Below are 21,464 nucleotides of genomic sequence, written 5' to 3'. Positions count from 1 at the left end.
TCCTACTATTTAAATCGATTTCAACTTACTTTGAAGTCCATTTTCTTGGCTATTTTTCTAAAATTTCCCAGATATTTAAACAAAATTTCAGTGACGTAGGCATAGTTCTAAATGGAAGAAGACAAACTAAAAGTGCGTTTTACTCAAAATCCTCTACATCAAGTGCCGCCATTACAACATGTCGATACCGAACTATACAGCAACAATTCAGGTAATCTTTCTTTCTTGAAGATCGCTTCACTTTTCTCTTTCTTAAGAATAAATAAATCAGCTAATGTATTCATATTAAAACTAGACAACTGCTCATCCTTGCTGAAATCCTCGAAGAGTGCTGGGCGTTGTTTGATCGAAAAGCTTAACTAAAAATTACACTTTAATGGATCTTTTCTTCTTCTAACTCACTTAATTTGTCAAAATGCAAATAGCAGAGAAAGGTATGAAAAATAGCAAAGAGATTATGTTTTTATTGGTTAATTTAAGAATTTTTGAAATTTTTGTATATTTAATTCAGAGCATTTGTATAACAGAATGAACTTTCTGTAAGTCGTAAAAACACATTTACAGAATTGTAAAGAACCATATCTTATGGATAGTTTAATAGATATTTAAAATAAAACATGATGATAACCGAGATGTTAATGAACAAAAAATCCGGAGTGTTGGTGATTTAGTCTTAAATAAAGTGCTTTGAAATTAATGTTCACACCGCAGATCACTAGAACGTGACCCTCAAGTCATCTGGAGTCAGCTGAACGCTATTTTTTGAAATGATTTTAATGCATTCGTTGCCGAGTTCTCTTGTCCCAGCCAGGCCCTGTGGAGAGTTATACATTATGTCCTCATCTGCTGCGGCACTAAACGGCAGAGCGCAGTGATAAACGGGCGGAGGAATAAGTGTGAGAACAGGCCCAGACAGGCCGAGCTGTGGAGCAGGTCTTTCAGAGGTGGTTAGGTACTAAATTTAGGCCGGTGACGAAAGTTTGTACCCCTAAATTCATTCCAAAACAGAATTTTCTTGTCGTCTAACAGTAATATTACTTCAACATTGTTTTTATTGTCGATTTGGCTTTAATGTCGTTTGTCATCGTTTGTGTAGGATATTTGCCATTCTTATTTTAGAAGACCCGTTAGGGACAAGAGTATTGAAATTAACGGTCGGAGTCATGACAGGCGACACATATTATTCCGGTTTTAAACAATTACAATAACATTTTTTATTCAGTGCTATACTAAAAAAAGCTCACAACGAATCAATCCACTCTTTTTGATGACAATTTCAAAGCAAGATTGTGATTAAGAAGTAAGTCGGCTGCTTATCCAATCAAATTTACCTTTTCATTATGGAGTGTCCTTGACTGCTATACAGGTATAATGACTTTAGTTTAGCTTAATATTAATGGTTATAAATCTCATTCCCTTTGCAATTTTCGCTTTATTTCTAAAAGTTTGAAAACTATTTAATGACATCTTTGAACTTAGCCAGCGCGCCTTTTATTTCAAGTATTATTTCTGTACTTTTTTCACTAGTTTCTGTCATCTGCCTCTTTTTCTTCGTCGATAAATTTCTGTGTCTTTTACTACTTTTTCTACTATTACTCTCCTTTTGTTACTTTCCTTTTGCTTTCATATATTTGTTATATCGAAATATTATTTGAGCTTTCATTTCATGGAACACACTTTGCATATGCAAGGCAAACGAAAAAAAGTCTTTTTTAAATGGGGCACTGAAGGAAGACAACACCGGCTCCGAATGTCATTTTGCTGTTAGATGCGTGGATGAATGGCGCGCGAGGGTGAAGAGGATTGTCGATGGCCCTCGAAAAAACCATTGTGCAGCGGAACTGCCAGTTATAAACGGTTCTGATGGAGAAGGAGGCCTAACCACCTCACGTAATGCAACAAACAGTACAAACACTTGTGGGACTGTCGCCAATGGCGTCAGTGATGTAGTGGTCGGCACAGGTGGTCTGGCCGGCGACTGGCATGGACTCTGACCACCAAAAGTCGATGGTTGAAACTCGAATAACGTCCTCGCAGGAAATCACGAATGGCGGTCGGAGAATGGAAATTAAAATAACAAAAATATTGAAACGTTGACAAAATGGAGAAAGTCACATAATTTTTCGTTATTCTCGTAGTTGTAACAGAACTGCGTGCTACGACAGGTCGCTCCTTTTGACCCCAACAGATGCTTGTGCTCTTAAATAAGTTGCTTGTTTCTGGTAAGCTATCAAATTTTGTTGTCTGTGCATACTATAAGGTGTCCGAGGGAAGGACTGTGTATATGTGTACTTGATACGAAGTACCAGTCCAGAACTTTCAGTATGCCTCCTATTTGATCTTTGCAAGCCATCTACTCTTTTGTAAAGCACGGGTTGAATAGGTGTTTTGTTTTGCTTTGTTTGGTATTATAATCAAAGTAATGACGAGGGAAATTATAGCTAAAGAAAAGCAAACTACAAGAAAAATCTCAAAAAAGACACAAAACAAGTGCCAAATAAACACAGATATATCTACGTGTATTTATCGTATTGATTTTGTGAATCTCGTACTTACGAAAAATAGTATTACTAAATGAAATTATATTAAAACATATTTTTATGTTCGAAATCTTATCTTCGACGTTCTGAGTTTGAGAGAGTTATCGAGCTGAAAGTACAAGAAATAATTCTATTCTAATGTGGGGTTTGCTTTGTTATTTGTATGTCTCTCTTTGTAAATATTGGATCGATTAGATTCCCTTCCTTTACTCTCTCTCCGCCAAACTCTCGTCTCTCTCTCTCTTCTCATCCCCACCACAGCCCTCCCCCTCCCCCTTCGACATTTCCCTTCCCTTTCCCCCGTTGACGCATGCGCCTTTGAAATCATCAGGAAGAAATGCATCGAGACGGAACAAAAACACTCACAATATTTTAGAAAGGAAGGAACCTTAAGGATTTCTTCAAGTGCCGGCACAAAGAACTCACAACATTACGAAAGTTCATTAGAGCTGGGATTTCGGGTTGGCAAACTCCCGCGGGCAACAGCCAATCACACAGGTGGCCGTTCTCACGTGCTGAGGTCTCGACTCGTCGCGTCACAAACAATTTGGATTGTCTCCCTTAGAAGCGCTGTTCACGTCAACACGATGGCCTCTCGTCTGCAGAAGACTGATCGACAAATGACAGATCGAGGCTGGACGGCTGCGGATGTCTGCGGCATTTGAACGCTGCTGGCGGCACAATGTCGCAAATAAACCGAGCCCGCAATTGTATTTTATCTTCAAAAATACTGTTGCCAATTTTTATCCCTGCCTCCCTTTTCTTTTTCATCCAGTCTTACTTTTTTTTTGTGTGACAATCGTTCACAGTTAGAATCGTTATTCCTTAACTTTAATGTATGGTTTGATTTCTGCCTGCAGTAGATATTACAGGAGATTTCGAAGTATTGTTTCAAACATTTGATGATATGTAGTATCTTTTTACTTTCTGCTTTTTGGAGGACTGTGTCTTATTTAGTTTAATAATCAAATTAAAATCACGAATTAAGGATTAATAAACAATTTGATTCAGTTTGAGTCAGTTGCAGCCTTTACATATATCACTACTTCGTTCTTTGTAATTTTTGAGATCACAAGCACAAATAGTATGTTTTTCATTAATGTTTTACAAAAATAATTTGATTAAACATTAAAGAAAAATTATTTAAAATAAATATTCGTTAGGATTTTAAAAAACACCAGAGGCATTTCAGTTAAAAGTTAATTCTAAACAATAACGCAACACCCTAGCACTAATTATTAAATAATAATAATAATAATAATAATAATCATCATCATCATCATCATCATCATCATCATCATCATCATCATCATCATCTGTTGTTGTCTACTTCTTTTTTCTTTTGTTCCCACTCTCTCACTGTCAATCTATAGTTGGTTATACCAAAAAATTGTAGACAAATTAAAGGCCTTTATTGCTTGCCCAGTATATATATATAATTTTGATATTATTTATCAGAAACACTTTTTACAATTCTCAAATGACTACTGAATGATATGATAGGAGACCATGGGGAAGATGGGGTTGTATGCTGACAGGATACATTCCAGAGATCATAGTCGGAAATGAGATCAATAGATTTGTGTGTGTGTGTGTGTGTGTTTGTGTGTGAGCGATGTTTCAGGTAAACATGAAGTAAAAATAATCATACATGTGCATGACAGTGACCAGAATTTAAGCCACTAGCATCTAAGAACATGGAATCATCTTTTTTTTTTAATTAGTCACATGTTTTGACTTTGAACGAGCAGACCGTTGTTTGGAGCCCTCTCTGTAGAAGAAACACGCCTAATCCACCTTCCAGAACTGGACCCTGATTCATCAGGGAGTTACAGCAGAAGCGGGCTCGGGTCTGACTTCCACATGTGACAAACCGCTGTTTTTTTGGTAACCTTTCAGTTCTGTGCTACGTTTGTTAAACATCAAAAAGGCAGTAGCGAAAAATAGTCATATTCAATTGTCATAAAATACAAGCATTATAGGTTTGCTACAGAACAAAAAGTGTCAAGAAAAACAACTTGAAATACCAAAATATAGTAACATGTGTCATTTGTGATGATGCCAATAATGTTCTTCTGCAAAATAAGATTGAAAGGCTTTTAGTTTAGGATTATTATACAGAAAGCCTTATAAAAAAAGAAAATAAAACAAGCGAGCAAATTATGAATTTTCTGATGCTCTGCGACATATTGGGAAACGTTATAAGGTTTAAAGACGGAGGTTAGGGTTAATTTACAGTAGGGTGTTCTCATAAACAAGGTTGGACAAGTGTACTTCTTCTGACTGTACGGTGGTTACACTTGCAAGTTTCATTAAAAAAAAATCAGAAAACATTAGCACCCAACGAAACCATAATGTCATAACATTGAGTTAAACAAGAATTTTACATCTCGTCGAGCATTCATCTTATAGATGAACGTTTTCCACGGCTATATATCTGCAAGATCAAAACACAATTTAAGTGAAATTGTTTTATTTACAAGCGTGTTGTGTCAATGAACTTGTGTAAATGGAAAACACATGAGTAAAGAATGCCAGCTCAAGAAGAGAAGTAATGATAATAACAAAAATAAAAAGTACACCAAGAGACAGAAAGTTCTCCCCCTTCTCTCTCTCACAGAAACATAAAAGAACAGAAAAAACTTACATGAATTTTAAGTGCATGAGTGTTACATACATAGAAATAGCGACAGAAATGTAAAAATAAATAAAGAAAAAGTACAGAAGGTAATCATACCCGTAGTTTTTCTAGTCGATATTTGAGAATCTCGAAGCAGACTGATGGTCCAACTCGGATTTCTCCAGATTTCTGTAAGCCATACTGCCGTCATCTCCAATGATGGTCATCTGTCTTTGTTTCTCTTCTCTGCATCAGACGAGGAGATTAGATGTCAGTCACATGTAATGTTCGACTTCAAAGTTCTCCCCCTGCTTCCTCGTCTTTATCAAAATGATCTATTTACACAATATTTAAAGCAGCAAAGATGTTATTATTAGAAAAGATAATAAACATTGTGGCATTTGGTTTTAGTAACGTCTGTATCTTAGTTCTAGTGATGGGAAGGAAGATACAAATAACAGAAGTGTTTGCTTATCGTTGTTTAACGTGTGTTTTAAACAAAAGCTCCATCACTAATGTAGTCAGCTGTCCTGTAGTGCCATATACGGAGATTCAAACCCACAACCCTAAAATTATTTGCAAGAAAATATTTCTCACAAGCATCTCTCTCTCTTTACACACACACATGTACATATGATGTATATGGAAATGTTACCCCGTCTTCTCTTGATGATGATTATCGTAATAACGATAATCATGACAAAAATAATGAGCACAGACCCTCCAATCGCCCATTGGAAAACGTGTGATTTTGATTCGGAACAGAGCTTGTCATGGCTAGAAGCAGGTGCTAAAACAAGCAAGCAAACAAACAAACAAATATAAGATGCTAATTTAATATTTAACAAGATGTAAAATCTGTTAACAAAGTAAAAGGCTGAACAAAGCGACATCTTGTCTACACTTTTCTTTTCATCATCAGCATCAGCATCAGCATCAGCATCATCTCACCTTCGAGTGTGAGCACAATAGCTGTGGTGAGTGTGTACCAGTCTGTGTTTTTCCACCTGGCTGTGCATTCACACCTCAAGCCACTGTCTGATGCACGCACGTGGCTTATCTGTACTGCACTTTGTTTTCCTTCTGCATCGGGTACGTCGTCCGGATCGTCTGCATACCCCGGACACGAGAAGATGACTGACTCCACAATCGGTTTCCCTCCAGCAACGGAGCAGGTGAGATTCAGCCTGTCGCCTTCCCTCAGGATGTCGCCATCTTTGTATCCGCTGATGAGAGGGCGAAGGCTTGGTGGATCTTGTACAAGACATGCAATCAGAAAACTAGACTGTGGCAACTCAAAACGAGGATGCACACCTTTTCAGACAGCTTATGACTGAATTTAATCTAAAAATAATTGTAGTGGAAAAGAGCAGAACGCAGCTCTGCACACGATTGTCAAACAATGAACCTTTTCTAAATTTCAGGACAGATTTTTGCAATATTTACATTTTTCCAAAATAATGTTCTGTGAAAAGACATCTTTTAAATATGACTGTTAAAAAATTATTTAAAATTTGAAAAGAGAGTTAACTTTTAAGGCTGTTTAGTTTTTTTTTCTATAGGATACGGCTGTGTGCTTGCAATAAACAAGAGAGTATTCACAAATACTCACAGTTTAATCTTACAGGGAATAGTCCATATTCCCATTGGCCGTTTGTGTATTTAACCACGCAAACCACAGGCTTCCCATCATCCTCAGCGGGTAATGGCATAAAGGAGCACACCCATTCTCCTGTCTGGTCACAAGGGACACTCCAGCTGTAGACAATCACGTTTGCGGCGTCCTCGGGGTGGCAGGTCAATGTCAACTTCTGGAAACCATTCGTATCGAAGACGAGCGGGCCGTTGACAACGACTTTTCGTGCAGCCGCTGGTTTTGGAGCCAAGTCTGAAGACGTCGTAAAGACGGTTGTCGTCGACGTCAAATCAAGACGTTAAAAAACATCAAACCATATCATATTTTATATGGTGAACTACTCACCGTTAACTAAACCTTAATGTAACCGTCATGTACGAAATTTGCCAAATGTGGGCAAAGCTTGTTACATATTTGTCTGGTGTTATAAGGGGCCTTTATGTTAGGTCAGCTGGGAGGAACATGATAGGTCACACAGGTGACTAAACGATCAACAAGAGCGCACTTGTCCTCGGTCGCCGGTTCTTAAAGCGCACAACTGTCCATTTTCTTTTTTTTTTTTTTTTTTTTGCTATTCCTGTTTTTATCTCTGTGTGTCAGTATAAGTACAGAAGTATCTAAATTCCTTCTTCTTACCGAACCAGATCTTTGCCAGTCATTCGCTTTAAATAATGGACCATGTATTGTGCATTAAATTATTATTGTGTTATTTTATTGTTCTCCTCTATTAGTAGATATAGTGACTTTTTGCTTCCTCACACACACCGTAAACAAGGGCAACAGACTCATTGGACCGGCGTCTGGCCATATTGTGAGACAGACCAGTAACAAATATTGAACACATATAACCTGTCTTTTCAGCAAACCGTTTTAACTCAAACTGGTACTAAAAATGCGAGTTTATTCTGTCTAGTATTTTTATTTGGATATCTGACCTGTAGGTCATTTAGATGCACTATGACTGGCAGCTGGCTTCTCAGAAATCATCCCCATACTAAAGTCTACATTTGTAAATGACCAGAATAGGTGATCCGCGCATTACCCGTTGTGTAGCTTAGACGAAATCCGGTACTCGAGAGAACAGAATCGCTTCTCAATCGGATCCTCACGACATTTTGTGTCGATGTCAGGACAGGTAGCCGCCCGAGAGTTCCACAGTACCTTCTGCCCAGAAGAGGAGACGCCGGCTGGTCCCCGTCTCGAAGCTAGTGGTAGAAATAAAGCAAAACTCGCTTTTCGTTCGATAGTTTAGTTAGCAGTCTTAACATTCTTTACAATGAAGGAGCGGACTGCAACAAATAATATAAGATCGGGTTTGCTTGTGGCAACTATCGTTACTTTGGTTCAGTGTGTGTGTGTGTGTTCAAGCAATCACAATTTCACAATTTGCACATTTTGTACGCACACGCACAAATATGTGGCGATGGGGAAATCATAAATTATTACTATATTATGAAGCGAGAATGTATTATTGAGTACTAAAGAATATAACAATTTTTACCGCCACTTTACATTTGAGGATGAGTGATACAGAACATTGGAGATGTTGTGGGAAAGAATTTGAGAGAAAATGAAGAGGACCGCAGAAATAGTAACAAAAGAAGAGAAAATAAATCAATCGACACAAAAACAAATACTAAGAAATACAAAGACTCGGAGACAAACCTCAAGGAAATCAGCGTGACAAAACTCGGAATTTTCCAAGCTAAAATTCTGCAAAGCGATTGTGATCCTGTCACCCTTCGGGCGTATAATATAGTAGATGCAATCCAGGTTATTGGGGTATTTTTTCGGGTATCTTGGCGAGTGTATGATGCCAGATGATGACGTGATATTCTCTCCACAGGCTGTCGAATGGGAAAAAAATATCGAATTTTTATTATTTTATTATTAATATGCTGTACTCTGTATTATATATACTTACAGTTAAACTAAACACGAGATCGTTAGTTTGAAGAGATGTTTTAATGTGTTAATTGATTTATACAGCATGTGTAGAAAAATTATATATTTATGAACAAAGAAAGGGAGACAATTTTAAAAGAATGCACCTGTATTGTAACTGCAAACATCATGACGTGTGTTGGTGTAGTAGATGCCAGTGTGCTCGGAGTAAAATTCAAGTATTTATTATATTATTCGTATGCTGTTTTTTTAATTGCAAATTATCTAATAAATTAGCCTAAATCACACCAACAATATCTCTTCCACTAGCCCACGGTTCTTAGTCCTCTTGGGCTATTGTCTCTAATGTTCGGCCTTTCAGCGAGCAAAGTATTCAGGCCTGACGAGAGGGGGGCAGGGGTCTCTTTACACATGCAGAAGGTTAGTTTGAGTGTAAATTGTAAACCTACAAAGTATTTAATCGTCCAGTATCCTATGTCTTTTGAAGACACTCAATATTATAAACGACTTACGTAAACGTTCAACATCACATCTCTATGCAAGAGCAGTCTCCTTGTTTTCCTGTTTACACTGAGGTTTGCTTGTCGGCTGCTCGAACTACAGATATGAAGAGCACCGTTCAGAGCCTCTTCAGTTATCGTAGCGGGTGTTCTTCGTATTCTTCATGTCGTAATACACAGTGTTGTCCATAGGAATGGGAATCCCATGGGAATCCCATGGGAAACGTCCCATGGGATGGGATGGGATGGGACAGCACACATCCCATGGTAGTCGAATACTTGATATTGTAAAATAAATTTACGCTGAAATTTGCAGTTGCGTAAGTAAATTATTGGAAAATGAACATAGATTTCCACTGCTAAAAGCAAGTGCGAAAATTGTTTTGGTGGAATCCCATGGGTGGGACTATGGGATGGGGACGGGAAGAGGGAGCTCATGTAGTTATGATGAGGCGTGGTAATCCACGGTTGGTTTGAAAAGACGACTGGTACACGACTTGCATACGCATTCCTAATAAATGTATTCGTATTATTTCTCTAGATATAATATTCCTTTCACTTTCGCACCACACAGCTATAATTTTGCTTACTGCGTAATACCAATTCGTTTGTTCCGCCACACCCTAAAAAAGTTCAAAATCTCGACATAAATTATAGAATATATCCTGTCCATGCACACTCACGTACGCAACTATACTGCATTCCGCTGCAGTATAACGGCCACTGCCTCAATTGAACTGTTTCCTGTGACGTCATGAAAACATGAGTGGAGGACAGCTATAACTTCCGAGTGTTCAGTCGCTGTTACCGCTGTATAAACATAGTGACTGCTTTTGTTAGTCAACACGAGCACTCGGCGAAAATCGCTGGCAATAGACCATAAAGTATCACGAAAACATATTCTGACGGTATTTTATGACGAAGAAGCAGGAGAAATATTAAATCATTTTTTTTCCTTAATCACATCTAGATGTGTCGAGAAAACAGTGACGAAAGGGTTGTAATATTTCTAAAGATAGCGTCGTCTGATGTAATCCTCAGCCAAAAAAAAAAAAAAACAACAAAAAAAAAAAAAACAGACCTGGACAGGATGTGCTGTCGCTCGATGTTCTCTTAGGCACTCGGATTTGCTTTGTACTAATTGTCATTTCCTAAAAATACTGGTTACAAGCTCCATGGATTAACTTTGTTCAGACATGTGTATATACACATCTCTGCTTTGTTCAAACGTGGCGTGCCAACTTCATCCCCTACAATACTCAACAATCTGCGCAAAAACACGAGCTGTTGAAAGCAACTATGATTGCTTGTAATAAGCTGAAAACTTGAATGTGAAGAAAAATGTTGCACTCGTGTTGTCTTGTAACACAGAAGAAAGTTTACCCCATCCATCAATATATTCAATTCTACTACACCTGTACACACAAACAAAAGTACAGGAATATCTCTCGTTTATTTATTTAATTAAATAAGTCTTAGAAGACAAAATATTTTTATTGACACTTCCATTCTTGTAGACTTGTTAATGGGAGATAATTCTGCTAGCAGTTGCTTACTCTCAGCGTATAGTTACCGCCCTCACAGTACCATACTGTATGTGGAGCAGTTTCAGAAAATTTAATGCTTTTGAGAAGATTCAGACTTCGATAAGTTAATTGTTCTGTAAAAGATTATGAATAAATTCTGCAGTAAATGGTAAATAAATTAGACTTTGCTCGATATATAATTCTAAACTAGATTGTATAGCTAGAGAGAAAATATTTAAAATTTCTCTTTTCTTCTGTCTTTATATTCTGCAAATGTGCTCACATAGATCACTAGCAACTACCTTTGTAAAAAAATATCCGTACAGAGAATATGCAGCTTCTTTTAAATGCCAATAGTATTAAGAAATGTCACAAAGATCATTGAATAATCTCCACCAGTGACATACTCACCCGATATTTTACTCTCACTCCTGTTGCAGGACATGTGTTCTGGACACAAGCAGGCACTCGCCTTGCCAGACTTGGGTACACAAATATAGGGCAGCCTCCGTTGTCAACATCGCATCTGTTGGGACCTTAAAGGTAAATGTTATTTCTAACTCAAGCAATGCGATACTTATCTTGGAGAATTCTCTTGTACAATTTGCAGGCAAACGCTCACAAACAACAGTCGGAACTTTTCTAAAGAATGAAGGAGACTTTGGAGCGATTTTCATACATGCATAGTACATTATGTAAGCACGCACACGCCCACGCACGCACTCACTTCTAACGACGATATTTTGGTCAAGCACAATCATATCCTTCATTGTGAATTCATGGAAGGAGAGGTTTCCAGCTGAAATTCCTGTTGTTGTATTAACTTTATACAAAAACGAGAACGAAAGAGAAGGGAATCTGAAATGAGACGAAAAGGAGAAACTGTCATTTTATACAATGAAAAAGTGTACACTAGAGTTCCTGTTAATGAATCCATTTTCGAGCATACTGTCTAATGACATATATATATATATACATTAGTTTATGTGAAATTTTTTCATAGTTCACATTAAGCTATCTGTGATCCGCATATACCTGTCTTCAGATTCTTTAGACTATCCACAAATAAATGGTAAATGGGGGAATAGGAGTAAGGTTGAGAAACTGAGGTATAACTTACGTGTAAATGCTGCTTTGAATGACATACAACATGTCGTCTTTAAGGCCGAGTGCATAGAGGGTGTCAGAGAAGTCAGGCAATGAATATATGACCGTGGAGTAATTGCCCTCGAGATCCGACCTGCCTACTGCTCCTGACAATGCATCCACCCAGTACAAATAGCCTCCTACACACACACACAAGTGAACAAGTGAACAAGTGAGCGAGATAGAATTAGATGAAAATACAGGTAACACCTGATTGTCGGGTATAACTGGTCTGATTATTTCCTTGGTAACATCCGACAGGTGACCTCACACTCATCACCATCACCACTGCTAGTTGCCAACTCAGCTCCTGATACATCCACAATATGGGTGGGGGATGATTTCTCCGATAGCTTCCTACCCGGGTGCCCACTTTGTCCACGGATTCCTACTGGGTGTATGTTTTATCCATGTCGCACCCCTTGCAGTAATTATCAACAAAGCTCTTTACTGTACACTGTGAATGGTACTCACGGTCTAGGTCCAGGGTGATAGCATACGGCCTGTCTACAGATGTGACAATAGTTCTACGATCACTCCCGTCGTAGTTAGCACGTTCAATTTTAGGAGAAGTTCCAATCTGAGTCCAGTAAATGACACTGACAGAAAGGAGACATATCATAGCGAACTGTTAATTTTGTGTGCAACAAGAAATTTAATCTCGAATCGTAAAGCTGTGTCTCCTGTTGAGATGTAGATGAGAAGTATCCACAGGCACAGGTTTTCATATGAAGGCATCATGCTTTAATGTGTATACGAATAAATTAGAAGATAAAATTCACAGAGAAATTAGGTTAAGTAGAACATAGTACATAAAAAGATGAGAAATTTTAGACAGGTGAAATTTCACCAGCAAATATGCAAAACATCGATGCCACGGTGATCAAGCTGCATTACAGTCCTCAACCAATATTTTAGAGAGAATTCTGTGTCAATGCTTGACCACTTGCCGGACACTCAACCATCGTGCTAAAACCTATTTGTAACAGAAAGCGGATTCATCTATTGCTTATAAAATCCATGTTGTCTCAGAAAGAAAACTTAGTATAAACATTTCTCACTTGTTTACTATATCCAGTGCGAGATCAGAGGGCCCTTCGAGATCTGTCGACAGAACCTCAGAGACATGGGAAGAAGGAATGTCGATGAGACCAATGACGCCATTATTCATGTCAGCGAAGAAGAGCAGGTGAGAGAGATAATCCAAGGCAAGCCCGCTGCATTTAGAACTCCTACCTATGAAAGAATGATGAAAAGATTAAATAAAACTGAAAACTGAAATTGAATTAAAAACACTTTTGGATGATCTTATAAGTTTAAAAATAAAACAAAGAATTAACAAAACATTTTGTAACCAATAAACGATAAACAGCAAGAGGAATTTTGTTGTTGTTGTTGTTTTTTGAACGTTCGTATGGTAAGGACTGTGATATCACGAGGACATGCAGATAAGACCACATTACCAACAAGAATTGTTGTCATCCTGTCGCAAATTTTACACCGTTCCCACAAGGACTGCACATTTCTACGTCTGCTGGTCATGGGGAAGAAGTTTGTTTTAAACATTTTAATTGCTCATGCAGCTACTCCGGAAGCATTTAGAAAGGCAAGTGACAAAGCATGCCGTTAATAACGAACATCCTACGCATCTCAGAAGTCAGCACACATTCAAATATGTATTGTCTTTTCAAAACTAGATTACCGAAATCAAAATTGTAGTGTTTGATGATGTCGCTGCCGTTAGGAAATGCGCTGTTGATGCTGTAAGATGTTGACCAGTAGACGCGGTCGTCCAGCGGATCCAATGCAATGGCCAGGAATGTTGAAGTACTCAATATTGGGATCGGGGTATATATTCCCGTCTCTACATCCAAGCGGTAAATACCATCATGGGCTGTCACTAGAAGCGGCTGATAAGGAAGCAGGGCTGGAAAAAAATGGCCATCAAACTTAAATAAAATTTACTGCTGTTATTTCGAGGTCGACAGCAGCATTAAATGTTTTTCACTAATAATGAGCACCGCCAGCATGTTCCTCTGCTTCTCACTTCTCATAGCTGGCATTGTCATCGCTGTTATCACTATGCTGATGAATAAAATAAGATATAAGCTAGAAAAATGCTCTTAAAGATAGATATTTGATCAGATCAAGTACTCTACACGCTACCCACCTACTGATATTAATTTAACAAATAATATCTGTACTGTCTGATAAGGATCATGGTGGTCTTAAGGCCCCGACAGCAAATTCAGAAAAGCATCTGCATCTTAAACCTTGCGCATATACTTATAATATATATATAAAAACTATGTGTCATTTACTCTGAAAGTGTTTAGAACCAAAGTAAGAATTAAATCTTGGAAACCACGCACTTGAGGTATAAATTGCCCGAAACCCTGAGTAGCTCACAGAGTGATCAGAGACAAAGGTAATCCTCATAATATTTTGGGTGGTGTGTTGTTTTCTTTGGAAGAATAGATCCACATAAATCAACTCCACCCAGTATAGAAGAAATTTTTTTTCCTCCATCCTGCACCTTAGAAACAAAAACAAGGAGTTCATGTCGACCATAAATATTTTAATTGCAAACTGAGAACGTTAGGACGTTTAAGAATGCAAACAAGAACTACGCTTTTTTACGAGTGTCCGAAATATAAAGTTCTATTTTTCGATTCCTTGTTAATATTTTAAGAACTGGAAAATAGAGAAAAATAATAATGCTTTTAAAGATGACGAAACACACACACACACACACACACACACACACACACACCACACACACACACACACACACACACACACAAACAAACAAACAAACAAACAAACAAACAAACAAACAAACAAACAAACAAACAAACAAACATACAAATACACGCGAGTGTGTGCACACTTAAAAATGTTCAGCCTTTACTGCCTCTTTCATTAAAACCAGTTCTGGAAGTGACACAACTCTGAGACTATCTAAATAAGAAGAAATACGTTTGTAACATAAGAACAATTATAATAATTTTAATTATCACCTGAACGTAGTCATGACAGTGAGAAAGGTGGTCCTCAAGGCTGATGTTCGTGAAGGTGAGCGTGATGACCTCACCTTCTGGCCTGGCTATCAGGTAGATGCAGGTCAAGTTGTTGGGGTAGGGCTCAGGGAAGTTAGGGGATGTAATAGTTCCGGAGGCGTTTGTAAAGTTTCCACCGCACTCTAGGACAGCAATCAAAATGAAAAGTCGTCAGCTTTATCATCATCCATAAATCATCGCCAGCAGCATCACCGTCACCACAATCTTCAGATTGCTGGAAGTTTTTTTTCTTTGTGTGTTATAAAATCATCACCAACATGAAAAGAGAGGATGAAAAATGTTTCTCACCTTGACATTTGCAAGTTCTGATCGTAGAAAATAGTAATGGCAGAAAGGCGCTCCGCAAAAGCACTGGGCAGCCTGTAATCAAATATGAAAAACCTTTCTCGACACTTTTGTGCAATTGAATAAAAGGTCTCAGTAAATGAAAGAGCGTTTGATTTTTATTTTCTTAAATGAAAGGCGGAGTTCCAAGCTCTATCCTGTTTTTGTAACATTTGCTTTGCATTTAAAACCAATTGAAATTAATGTGGTATTCAACTATTTCTTACACAGTTTTATATAACTCACTATGTTTGCTTGCTCGCCTGCTTGTCTGTCAAATGAAATTTCTAATCTATGTTTCAACAACTTCTCATCTTCCTAGAGGTCTCAAATTTGTTCCCGCTGCTCATTTCAGGTGAAAATATAGTATTTAATTATTTCCAGTGTCCACAATTAGTAAAATATTTTAAATTTTAAACACAATTTGTATGATGACTTCCAGGTGAGATAGGTAACAGATGCTCTAGGACTAGTAAGCTATAGCTAGCTCCTCTGATTCGACCTAGGATAAGGAAATAAAGCAAAACGAAAAAAAAATTTCTAATAAAATTTTTACAAAACTAAGAAGTTTACAATAAAATAAATAATTTTTAAAAAAAAATTCCCTTTCCTTAGGTTTCCGGACTTTCTTTGATACATATAACTAAAAATATAAAAAGTGTGAGGAGCCCCAGAGTGTTCAAGTTTCAAGAGTGCCTCTCAAACTTTTCTATTTTGAGTTATATGTATTAAAGTAAAAGTGTTTTTTTTTTTATTATTATTTTCATTTTTTTCGCTCTGTTCTCTTCTGCCACGGATAAGAAGACCTTGTCCTTTTATGGTGTCCGTTAGAAATGTAGTGCTTCAGTTAGCTTAACTGGTGACATCTTAAGTGGAAGCTGCTATAACGAAGTGCGTTTTGTGAATAAAGGTCGGCTGCTTGTAGATGTGTAGACAGGTTAGTGGTGGTAGTGAGGAAGAACAAACAGTCGCCAACGGTACTCACGTCTTTTGCGCTGGAATGCCATTGGGACAACTGTAGTCACACGTAGCTCAGTTTACTTTAAGAACAGTTTCTGGCACACATAAAATAAACACGAATTTCAAGACGTTTGAATGTCTGAATGTTGATTTGGCAGGCCTCTGTAATTAGTTCTTAACCCGTTAACTCAACCTTACAGTTTAAAAGTGAAGGAAATAAGAAAATAAAAGAACAAATATCAATAACTTCACTCTAAATTCAGCCAGAGTTCAATTAAAAAAGAAACACTCATCTCTACAAATAAGAATCTACATACATAGATTCACAAACAACAAGCCAATCAATAACTGCAAATAATACACATTCTGGAAATAAATTATTAACAACGCATTGAACGTACACCGAAGAAGATCATTTAAGCCTTAAAGGCACACAAACAAAAGTTTCTCTGTAACAGCTTTTGAGTTCCCTTCTCACAGACTGAAACGAAGAAATGCTTGGAAGGACGAAGAAGTGTGATGCATGTAAGTAGTGTGTTCAAATGATGCGACTCACAGTGCCAAACGCTTTAAACTGCACTTCCGGTAATGGATGTGTAGTGTTTCTGTTACTAGCATGTAGCAGACTGGACTAGATGTTTCTAGATATGTAGAATAAGATACGCAGATACATATGTGGTTTGAAGATGAGCACTATGTTACTCCTCTGAAGGAAGGTACATGTATATCCCTTTATTGCCTAAATATGGAATTTTAACGCACAACGTGAGATCAGTGACCGTATATTTCACAAACAAAAACATAAAATATTTAATTTGACTCACATGTTTCGATACAGAGACTACGAAGAACAGCTTGAGAACTCCCAAACGGCGGCCCTTGAAAAGCTGCGCGGATACGAGCTGCCACCACTTAAGTGGAACATCTGGAAGAATGGTAGCGAGGGACGTGTAATTTGAGGGTAATTAAGTTTTATAAAGGTCTAGTAGAGCACAAATGTTCACAAGTATCACCATCCACAAACTGAGGTCCGACTTATGAGATCGCGTTTGCACTTGAATATAGCTAATTAGCATGTGGTCTCAGGTCAACCACTAATTGAAGGCTTGTTAATGTGCTGTGCATGGTGATGTTTGTGAACATTGGAACGCTTGTATCTCGAGAACGTAAGGCGGGTATTCAAACAGATTGTGGAAAATAATAAAGTGGTTCCCAGTCACTTAATCCCCAGACACTTCATCCCCGACACTTCATCCCCGACACTTCATCCCCTAGACTTTTAATCCCCAGACACTTCATCCCCAGACACTTAATCCCTAAACTAAATCCTTAACTATAAAAATTATGAAGTCAGCGAAAAATTTAATTGAAATTCAAATTCAAATCATGCTATTAACTTCAACGTCATTTGAACATCTACAACATTAGTTAAAGTTCATATAAGCTAGTAAATTTAATGTTCTTCAACAATATGATATGAAAATAGTTCTTGAGTGTCGGGGATGAAGTGTCGGGGATGAAGTGTCTGGGGATGAAGTGTCTGGGGATTAAAAGTCTCGGGGATGAAGTGTCGGGGATGAAGTGTCGGGGATGAAGTGTCTGGGGATTAAGTGACCGGACACCTAATAAAGTACACTGAGCTTTATCCAGTCATTAGAGTGAAAATTACATCCCACTAGACCTTTAAGCTGACATTCATGTCGTTAGGGAAATTTTCGACGCATTATCCGTTGTCAACGACCGGACGTACTTTCAGAACATACACCAATACAGTGATGACTTTTGTCAGGGACAGATGTTAATCAGATGATAACAGCACTGCATGTAATCATGAAAAGTCACAATGTTTCTTTGTCGTGAATCGACAACAGCGGGCTTTCTGTAAACTGCTTCCATGTAGCTATGAATTCACACTCTTGTATAAATTTTGTTTTGTGTGTATGTATGTGTGTGTGAGAGCGAGAGAAATAGAAAGAGATAAAGGGTCTATTTCTTGTTGCGGATTGTGAAATCAGAGATAGCACAGTAGCCACAAAGAAGTACGTGCAGCCATTTAAGGTTAAGTGTGATGTAATGCTCGTTTTACCGATTTTTAATTAATTTTTTAATTAACCATTAATAGCAATCATTTAATGATACATAATAATTCTATTGCTGTTTCTAACTCTTATCAGATATATAACATATTAACAAATAAGATTGTGTTTGTCGTATTGCAAAATGTTAGAAAGAATTGTGTTCTTCTATCATGCCCCTCCTGCTGAAACATTCAGTAACCCACCGCGTTTGGTGGACGACTGTATTCTACCCTTTCAAAATATCCGTGTGTCAGGGACGCTGTTTTTGATCACACTTTCACTCACTACACGCACGCGTCCCCTTGCGTGTTCTTTTCACACAGATATCATAGAGATTTGTCGTGGGCAACAAAACTTTATATCGGTCAACATTAACTAAATATATATACAAAGTCCGTAGGTCTTCCACACTGTAACTCCAAACTGTCGTATGTTTTGAATAAATCGTTAGTCTTAGTTACTCACACCCAAAATTAAATCCTCCTTGAATTGCACATACACAAGTTCCCCAAAACGAACAATCCATACACTGTCCGCTACTCGTCCTTTCTCCCAACCGTCTCTGTATCCACACGTACAGTCAGACAGCTCCTCAGTTTTCCGTCCGTCCTCTCTCTCCAAAAATCTTTTCCGTCCGCTTCTCGTCACCTCTCCGGGGGTTACGTTGGGATTCCACACTCCCAGTGAGTCCTTACGTAGTTCCTTGACTGGGCAAGCAACTAATTTACTTATTACCGGTCCCTGTATCCACACTTACAGTCAGACCACTTTCACGCCTGTCCTTTCTATATCTCGTCTCCCGTCGTCTGCCTCTTCCAAAACTTTTTCACGCCCCGCACAATCTAAAACTACGTCATAAAATGACGTCGGGTTCTGACGCAAAACCACGACCCAGCAAAAACACTCATATGCTGACTGGTAAGGGCGATAATCTCTGACAAACAAAAGACAGGGGCAGCAACCCCCTGTTGCTAACACCGTGACTTGCTTGTCTATTTTGTTGTTGTTGTTGTTGTTGTTGTTGTTGCTATCAGATCGTTTTTGTATGACCAGTTAATCATCTCTGCACATGAACATGTCGTGTGCAATAAAATGCTGGGGATACAGTTAGCAGTTTTGTCGAGAAGCCACGATTATAGCTTGCGATCTGCTGGAAGAATGAAAAGCTTTCAATCATCAAAAGGAGAGTTAACGGGACTTGGTTGCGTATTACATTAAAGAAAGCAAGATGTGGTCAGGAGACTGGCTTCTCGTATAAGCTAGGATTTGTAAAATTGTACTGTGAGAAGAACCTGTCTCATGGGATTCAGAGGTCAGGTTTTCAATACTTACCATTTTTCTATTTTTAATACACAGAAATCATTTTCAAGGAGAAAAAAACAAACCACGAGAAATGAGTTTAATCCCACAATAAAGCACTTACAATAATGCATTTTATTGCTCACTCTGTTCCGAGCTCCTACTTTTCTCTTGGCTTTGTAGTCCAAAAGCATTGAGCCTGCCCCAAAAGACACATTAATATGGCAATAGACCTTCTCACAAGTGAACTGTACATAAATTAGAACATCAAGTACCTTAAGATGGCTTTGGATTGGTTTGGGGACGCGGCTCTCAGACATACGAAAGAAAAGGGGAGACAATGCTTTTGTCATCAGCTCTAAATGACACGAAGTAAATTGCTTTGCACTTACTAAATTTTTAGTGGTTTTTTGGGGTTTTTTTTTGTATTGTTGCACTTACCAAGAAAGCAACAGGTGTTTTGTGTCTATCTAACTAGCACGAGTTTTGATAACTGTAAAGCGAATCGTGGAATGAAAGTGGTGTGGAAACAGTGCTTTCTTGGTTGATTATTTTCGCACTTGTTTCGACATTTTTTTACACATATTGTCGGCATTTTAAAACTACTTGCTTCCTTGGTTATCATCGATTTCTGCTACTTGAATTTCATAGGGCAGGGATGCCGAGACTTTTGTTTCCTTTCTTGGAACGTGTAACGGATAAGTACTTAGTAGAGGGGGTTAGGAGGGAAGATCGACAACCGTGGTTGATCTGATCTAGCGTAGTGGGCTGGAAGTTGTTTGCCCTTGAGCAAATGACGTAAACTGGGACGTCAAAATAAGGTGACGTAAAATATAGAGGAAAATAACGTTAGAGAAAAAACGGAAAGCAGAGAGCTAACGGCGGAACCGAAGTGGAAGCTGGTGGATTTTCTCGGGACTTTCTCGCAACTGCTGCGACAGCGGGAAAAAGTATTACGGAAAGTAATACCGTGGTTAAACTACAGGTGGATGTACTTCACAGGTCGTGAGTCACTGTAGTCCGTGTCCGCACCGTGAGGGGAGCTCTGTGGCTTGGGCATCCCGCAGTACAGTTTCTTGGTGGGGCCAAGAAACCACACACTGGCGTCAGCGAGAAAACAACGGTCCCAGAACGGAGAACTTGGTGCAAGACTGGTGCACCGACCTCCATCTGTCGCCTGGAAGGGACAGTTCTTAACAGCCTGAGAGTAAGCGCCGGTGGAGGAAAGGTTTCCTCCCGGCCTTCAGCGAATCTAACATCATCCTGCCAAACACCTAGGAGGCGGCCGCATGCGCAAGACCGAGACGTTCCGCTTGTAAACTGTTGGTACTGTAAAAAACCATTTATTTTTTTAATAATAAATAGACTTCGTGGAAAGAAGATCAGTGGGACTAATTAGAATAGAGGACTTGGGAGGGTCTCAAAGACTTTAATATAAAAAGGTTAATGTTTCATCAAGAACGAACATTTTGTTTTATTCTTCATCAGTGACAATATTTATGAGAGTCGATTTTATTGTTAACTTTAATAGTACGTGGGATGAATGATAACATATTGGTAATATATCTTGTGTGGCGAATGAAGGAGTGAATCTATGAGTGTGGATACTTTGCCTTTGTTTCATTTGACATTGCATTTGAATTGAATAATTATTCGTGCCTCTAAGAAGGTACGCCCACCCTCAAGCGATCAGGATATTTTGGTTTGTGGAAAGAATGCGCGTGTCCGCGGACGGTCCGTGACAGAACGACAATAAAAAGAATTAGCGACAGTCATACAATAACCAAAGAGTTGATTACAATAATATTGTAGAGAACTTCTGGAAACCGGCAAAAAAAGCAAACAAACCA

General features: G+C 38.4%; 1 protein-coding gene and 1 long non-coding RNA gene across 3 annotated transcripts; both read right to left on the bottom strand.

The window, feature by feature from the left end:
• Nucleotides 1-3,935: 3,935 nt before the first annotated feature.
• Nucleotides 3,936-15,046, bottom strand: LOC112554749 (low-density lipoprotein receptor-related protein 6-like). 2 transcript variants are annotated; one of them, XM_025222748.1, is made up of 15 exons: nucleotides 14,894-15,046; nucleotides 14,246-14,409; nucleotides 13,576-13,800; nucleotides 12,935-13,109; nucleotides 12,348-12,472; nucleotides 11,848-12,013; nucleotides 11,455-11,585; nucleotides 11,139-11,263; nucleotides 8,462-8,643; nucleotides 7,839-8,001; nucleotides 6,773-7,087; nucleotides 6,112-6,414; nucleotides 5,816-5,950; nucleotides 5,278-5,406; nucleotides 3,936-4,977 (listed from the first exon to the last, which is right to left on the bottom strand). In XM_025222748.1, the coding sequence occupies exons 1-10, from the start codon at nucleotides 14,905-14,907 to the stop codon at nucleotides 7,923-7,925; spliced, it is 1,386 nt and encodes a 461-aa protein (XP_025078533.1). In that variant the 5' UTR covers nucleotides 14,908-15,046; the 3' UTR covers nucleotides 3,936-4,977; nucleotides 5,278-5,406; nucleotides 5,816-5,950; nucleotides 6,112-6,414; nucleotides 6,773-7,087; nucleotides 7,839-7,922. The 2 variants fall into 2 exon arrangements, with proteins under 2 accessions (XP_025078533.1, XP_025078524.1); XM_025222739.1 differs by having other exon boundaries at nucleotides 6,773-7,048.
• A 1,239-nt stretch (nucleotides 15,047-16,285) lies between these two features.
• On the bottom strand, nucleotides 16,286-19,293 carry LOC112554949. Its single transcript, XR_003097353.1, has 3 exons — nucleotides 18,781-19,293; nucleotides 17,062-17,162; nucleotides 16,286-16,332 (listed from the first exon to the last, which is right to left on the bottom strand). It is a non-coding gene; the product is annotated as an uncharacterized LOC112554949 (long non-coding RNA).
• Nucleotides 19,294-21,464: the final 2,171 nt, after the last annotated feature.

This window comes from Pomacea canaliculata, linkage group LG2 (assembly GCF_003073045.1).
Source record: "Pomacea canaliculata isolate SZHN2017 linkage group LG2, ASM307304v1, whole genome shotgun sequence".
Classification (NCBI taxonomy): domain Eukaryota; kingdom Metazoa; phylum Mollusca; class Gastropoda; order Architaenioglossa; family Ampullariidae; genus Pomacea; species Pomacea canaliculata.
This window is presented reverse-complemented; position numbering and strand designations above follow the sequence as displayed.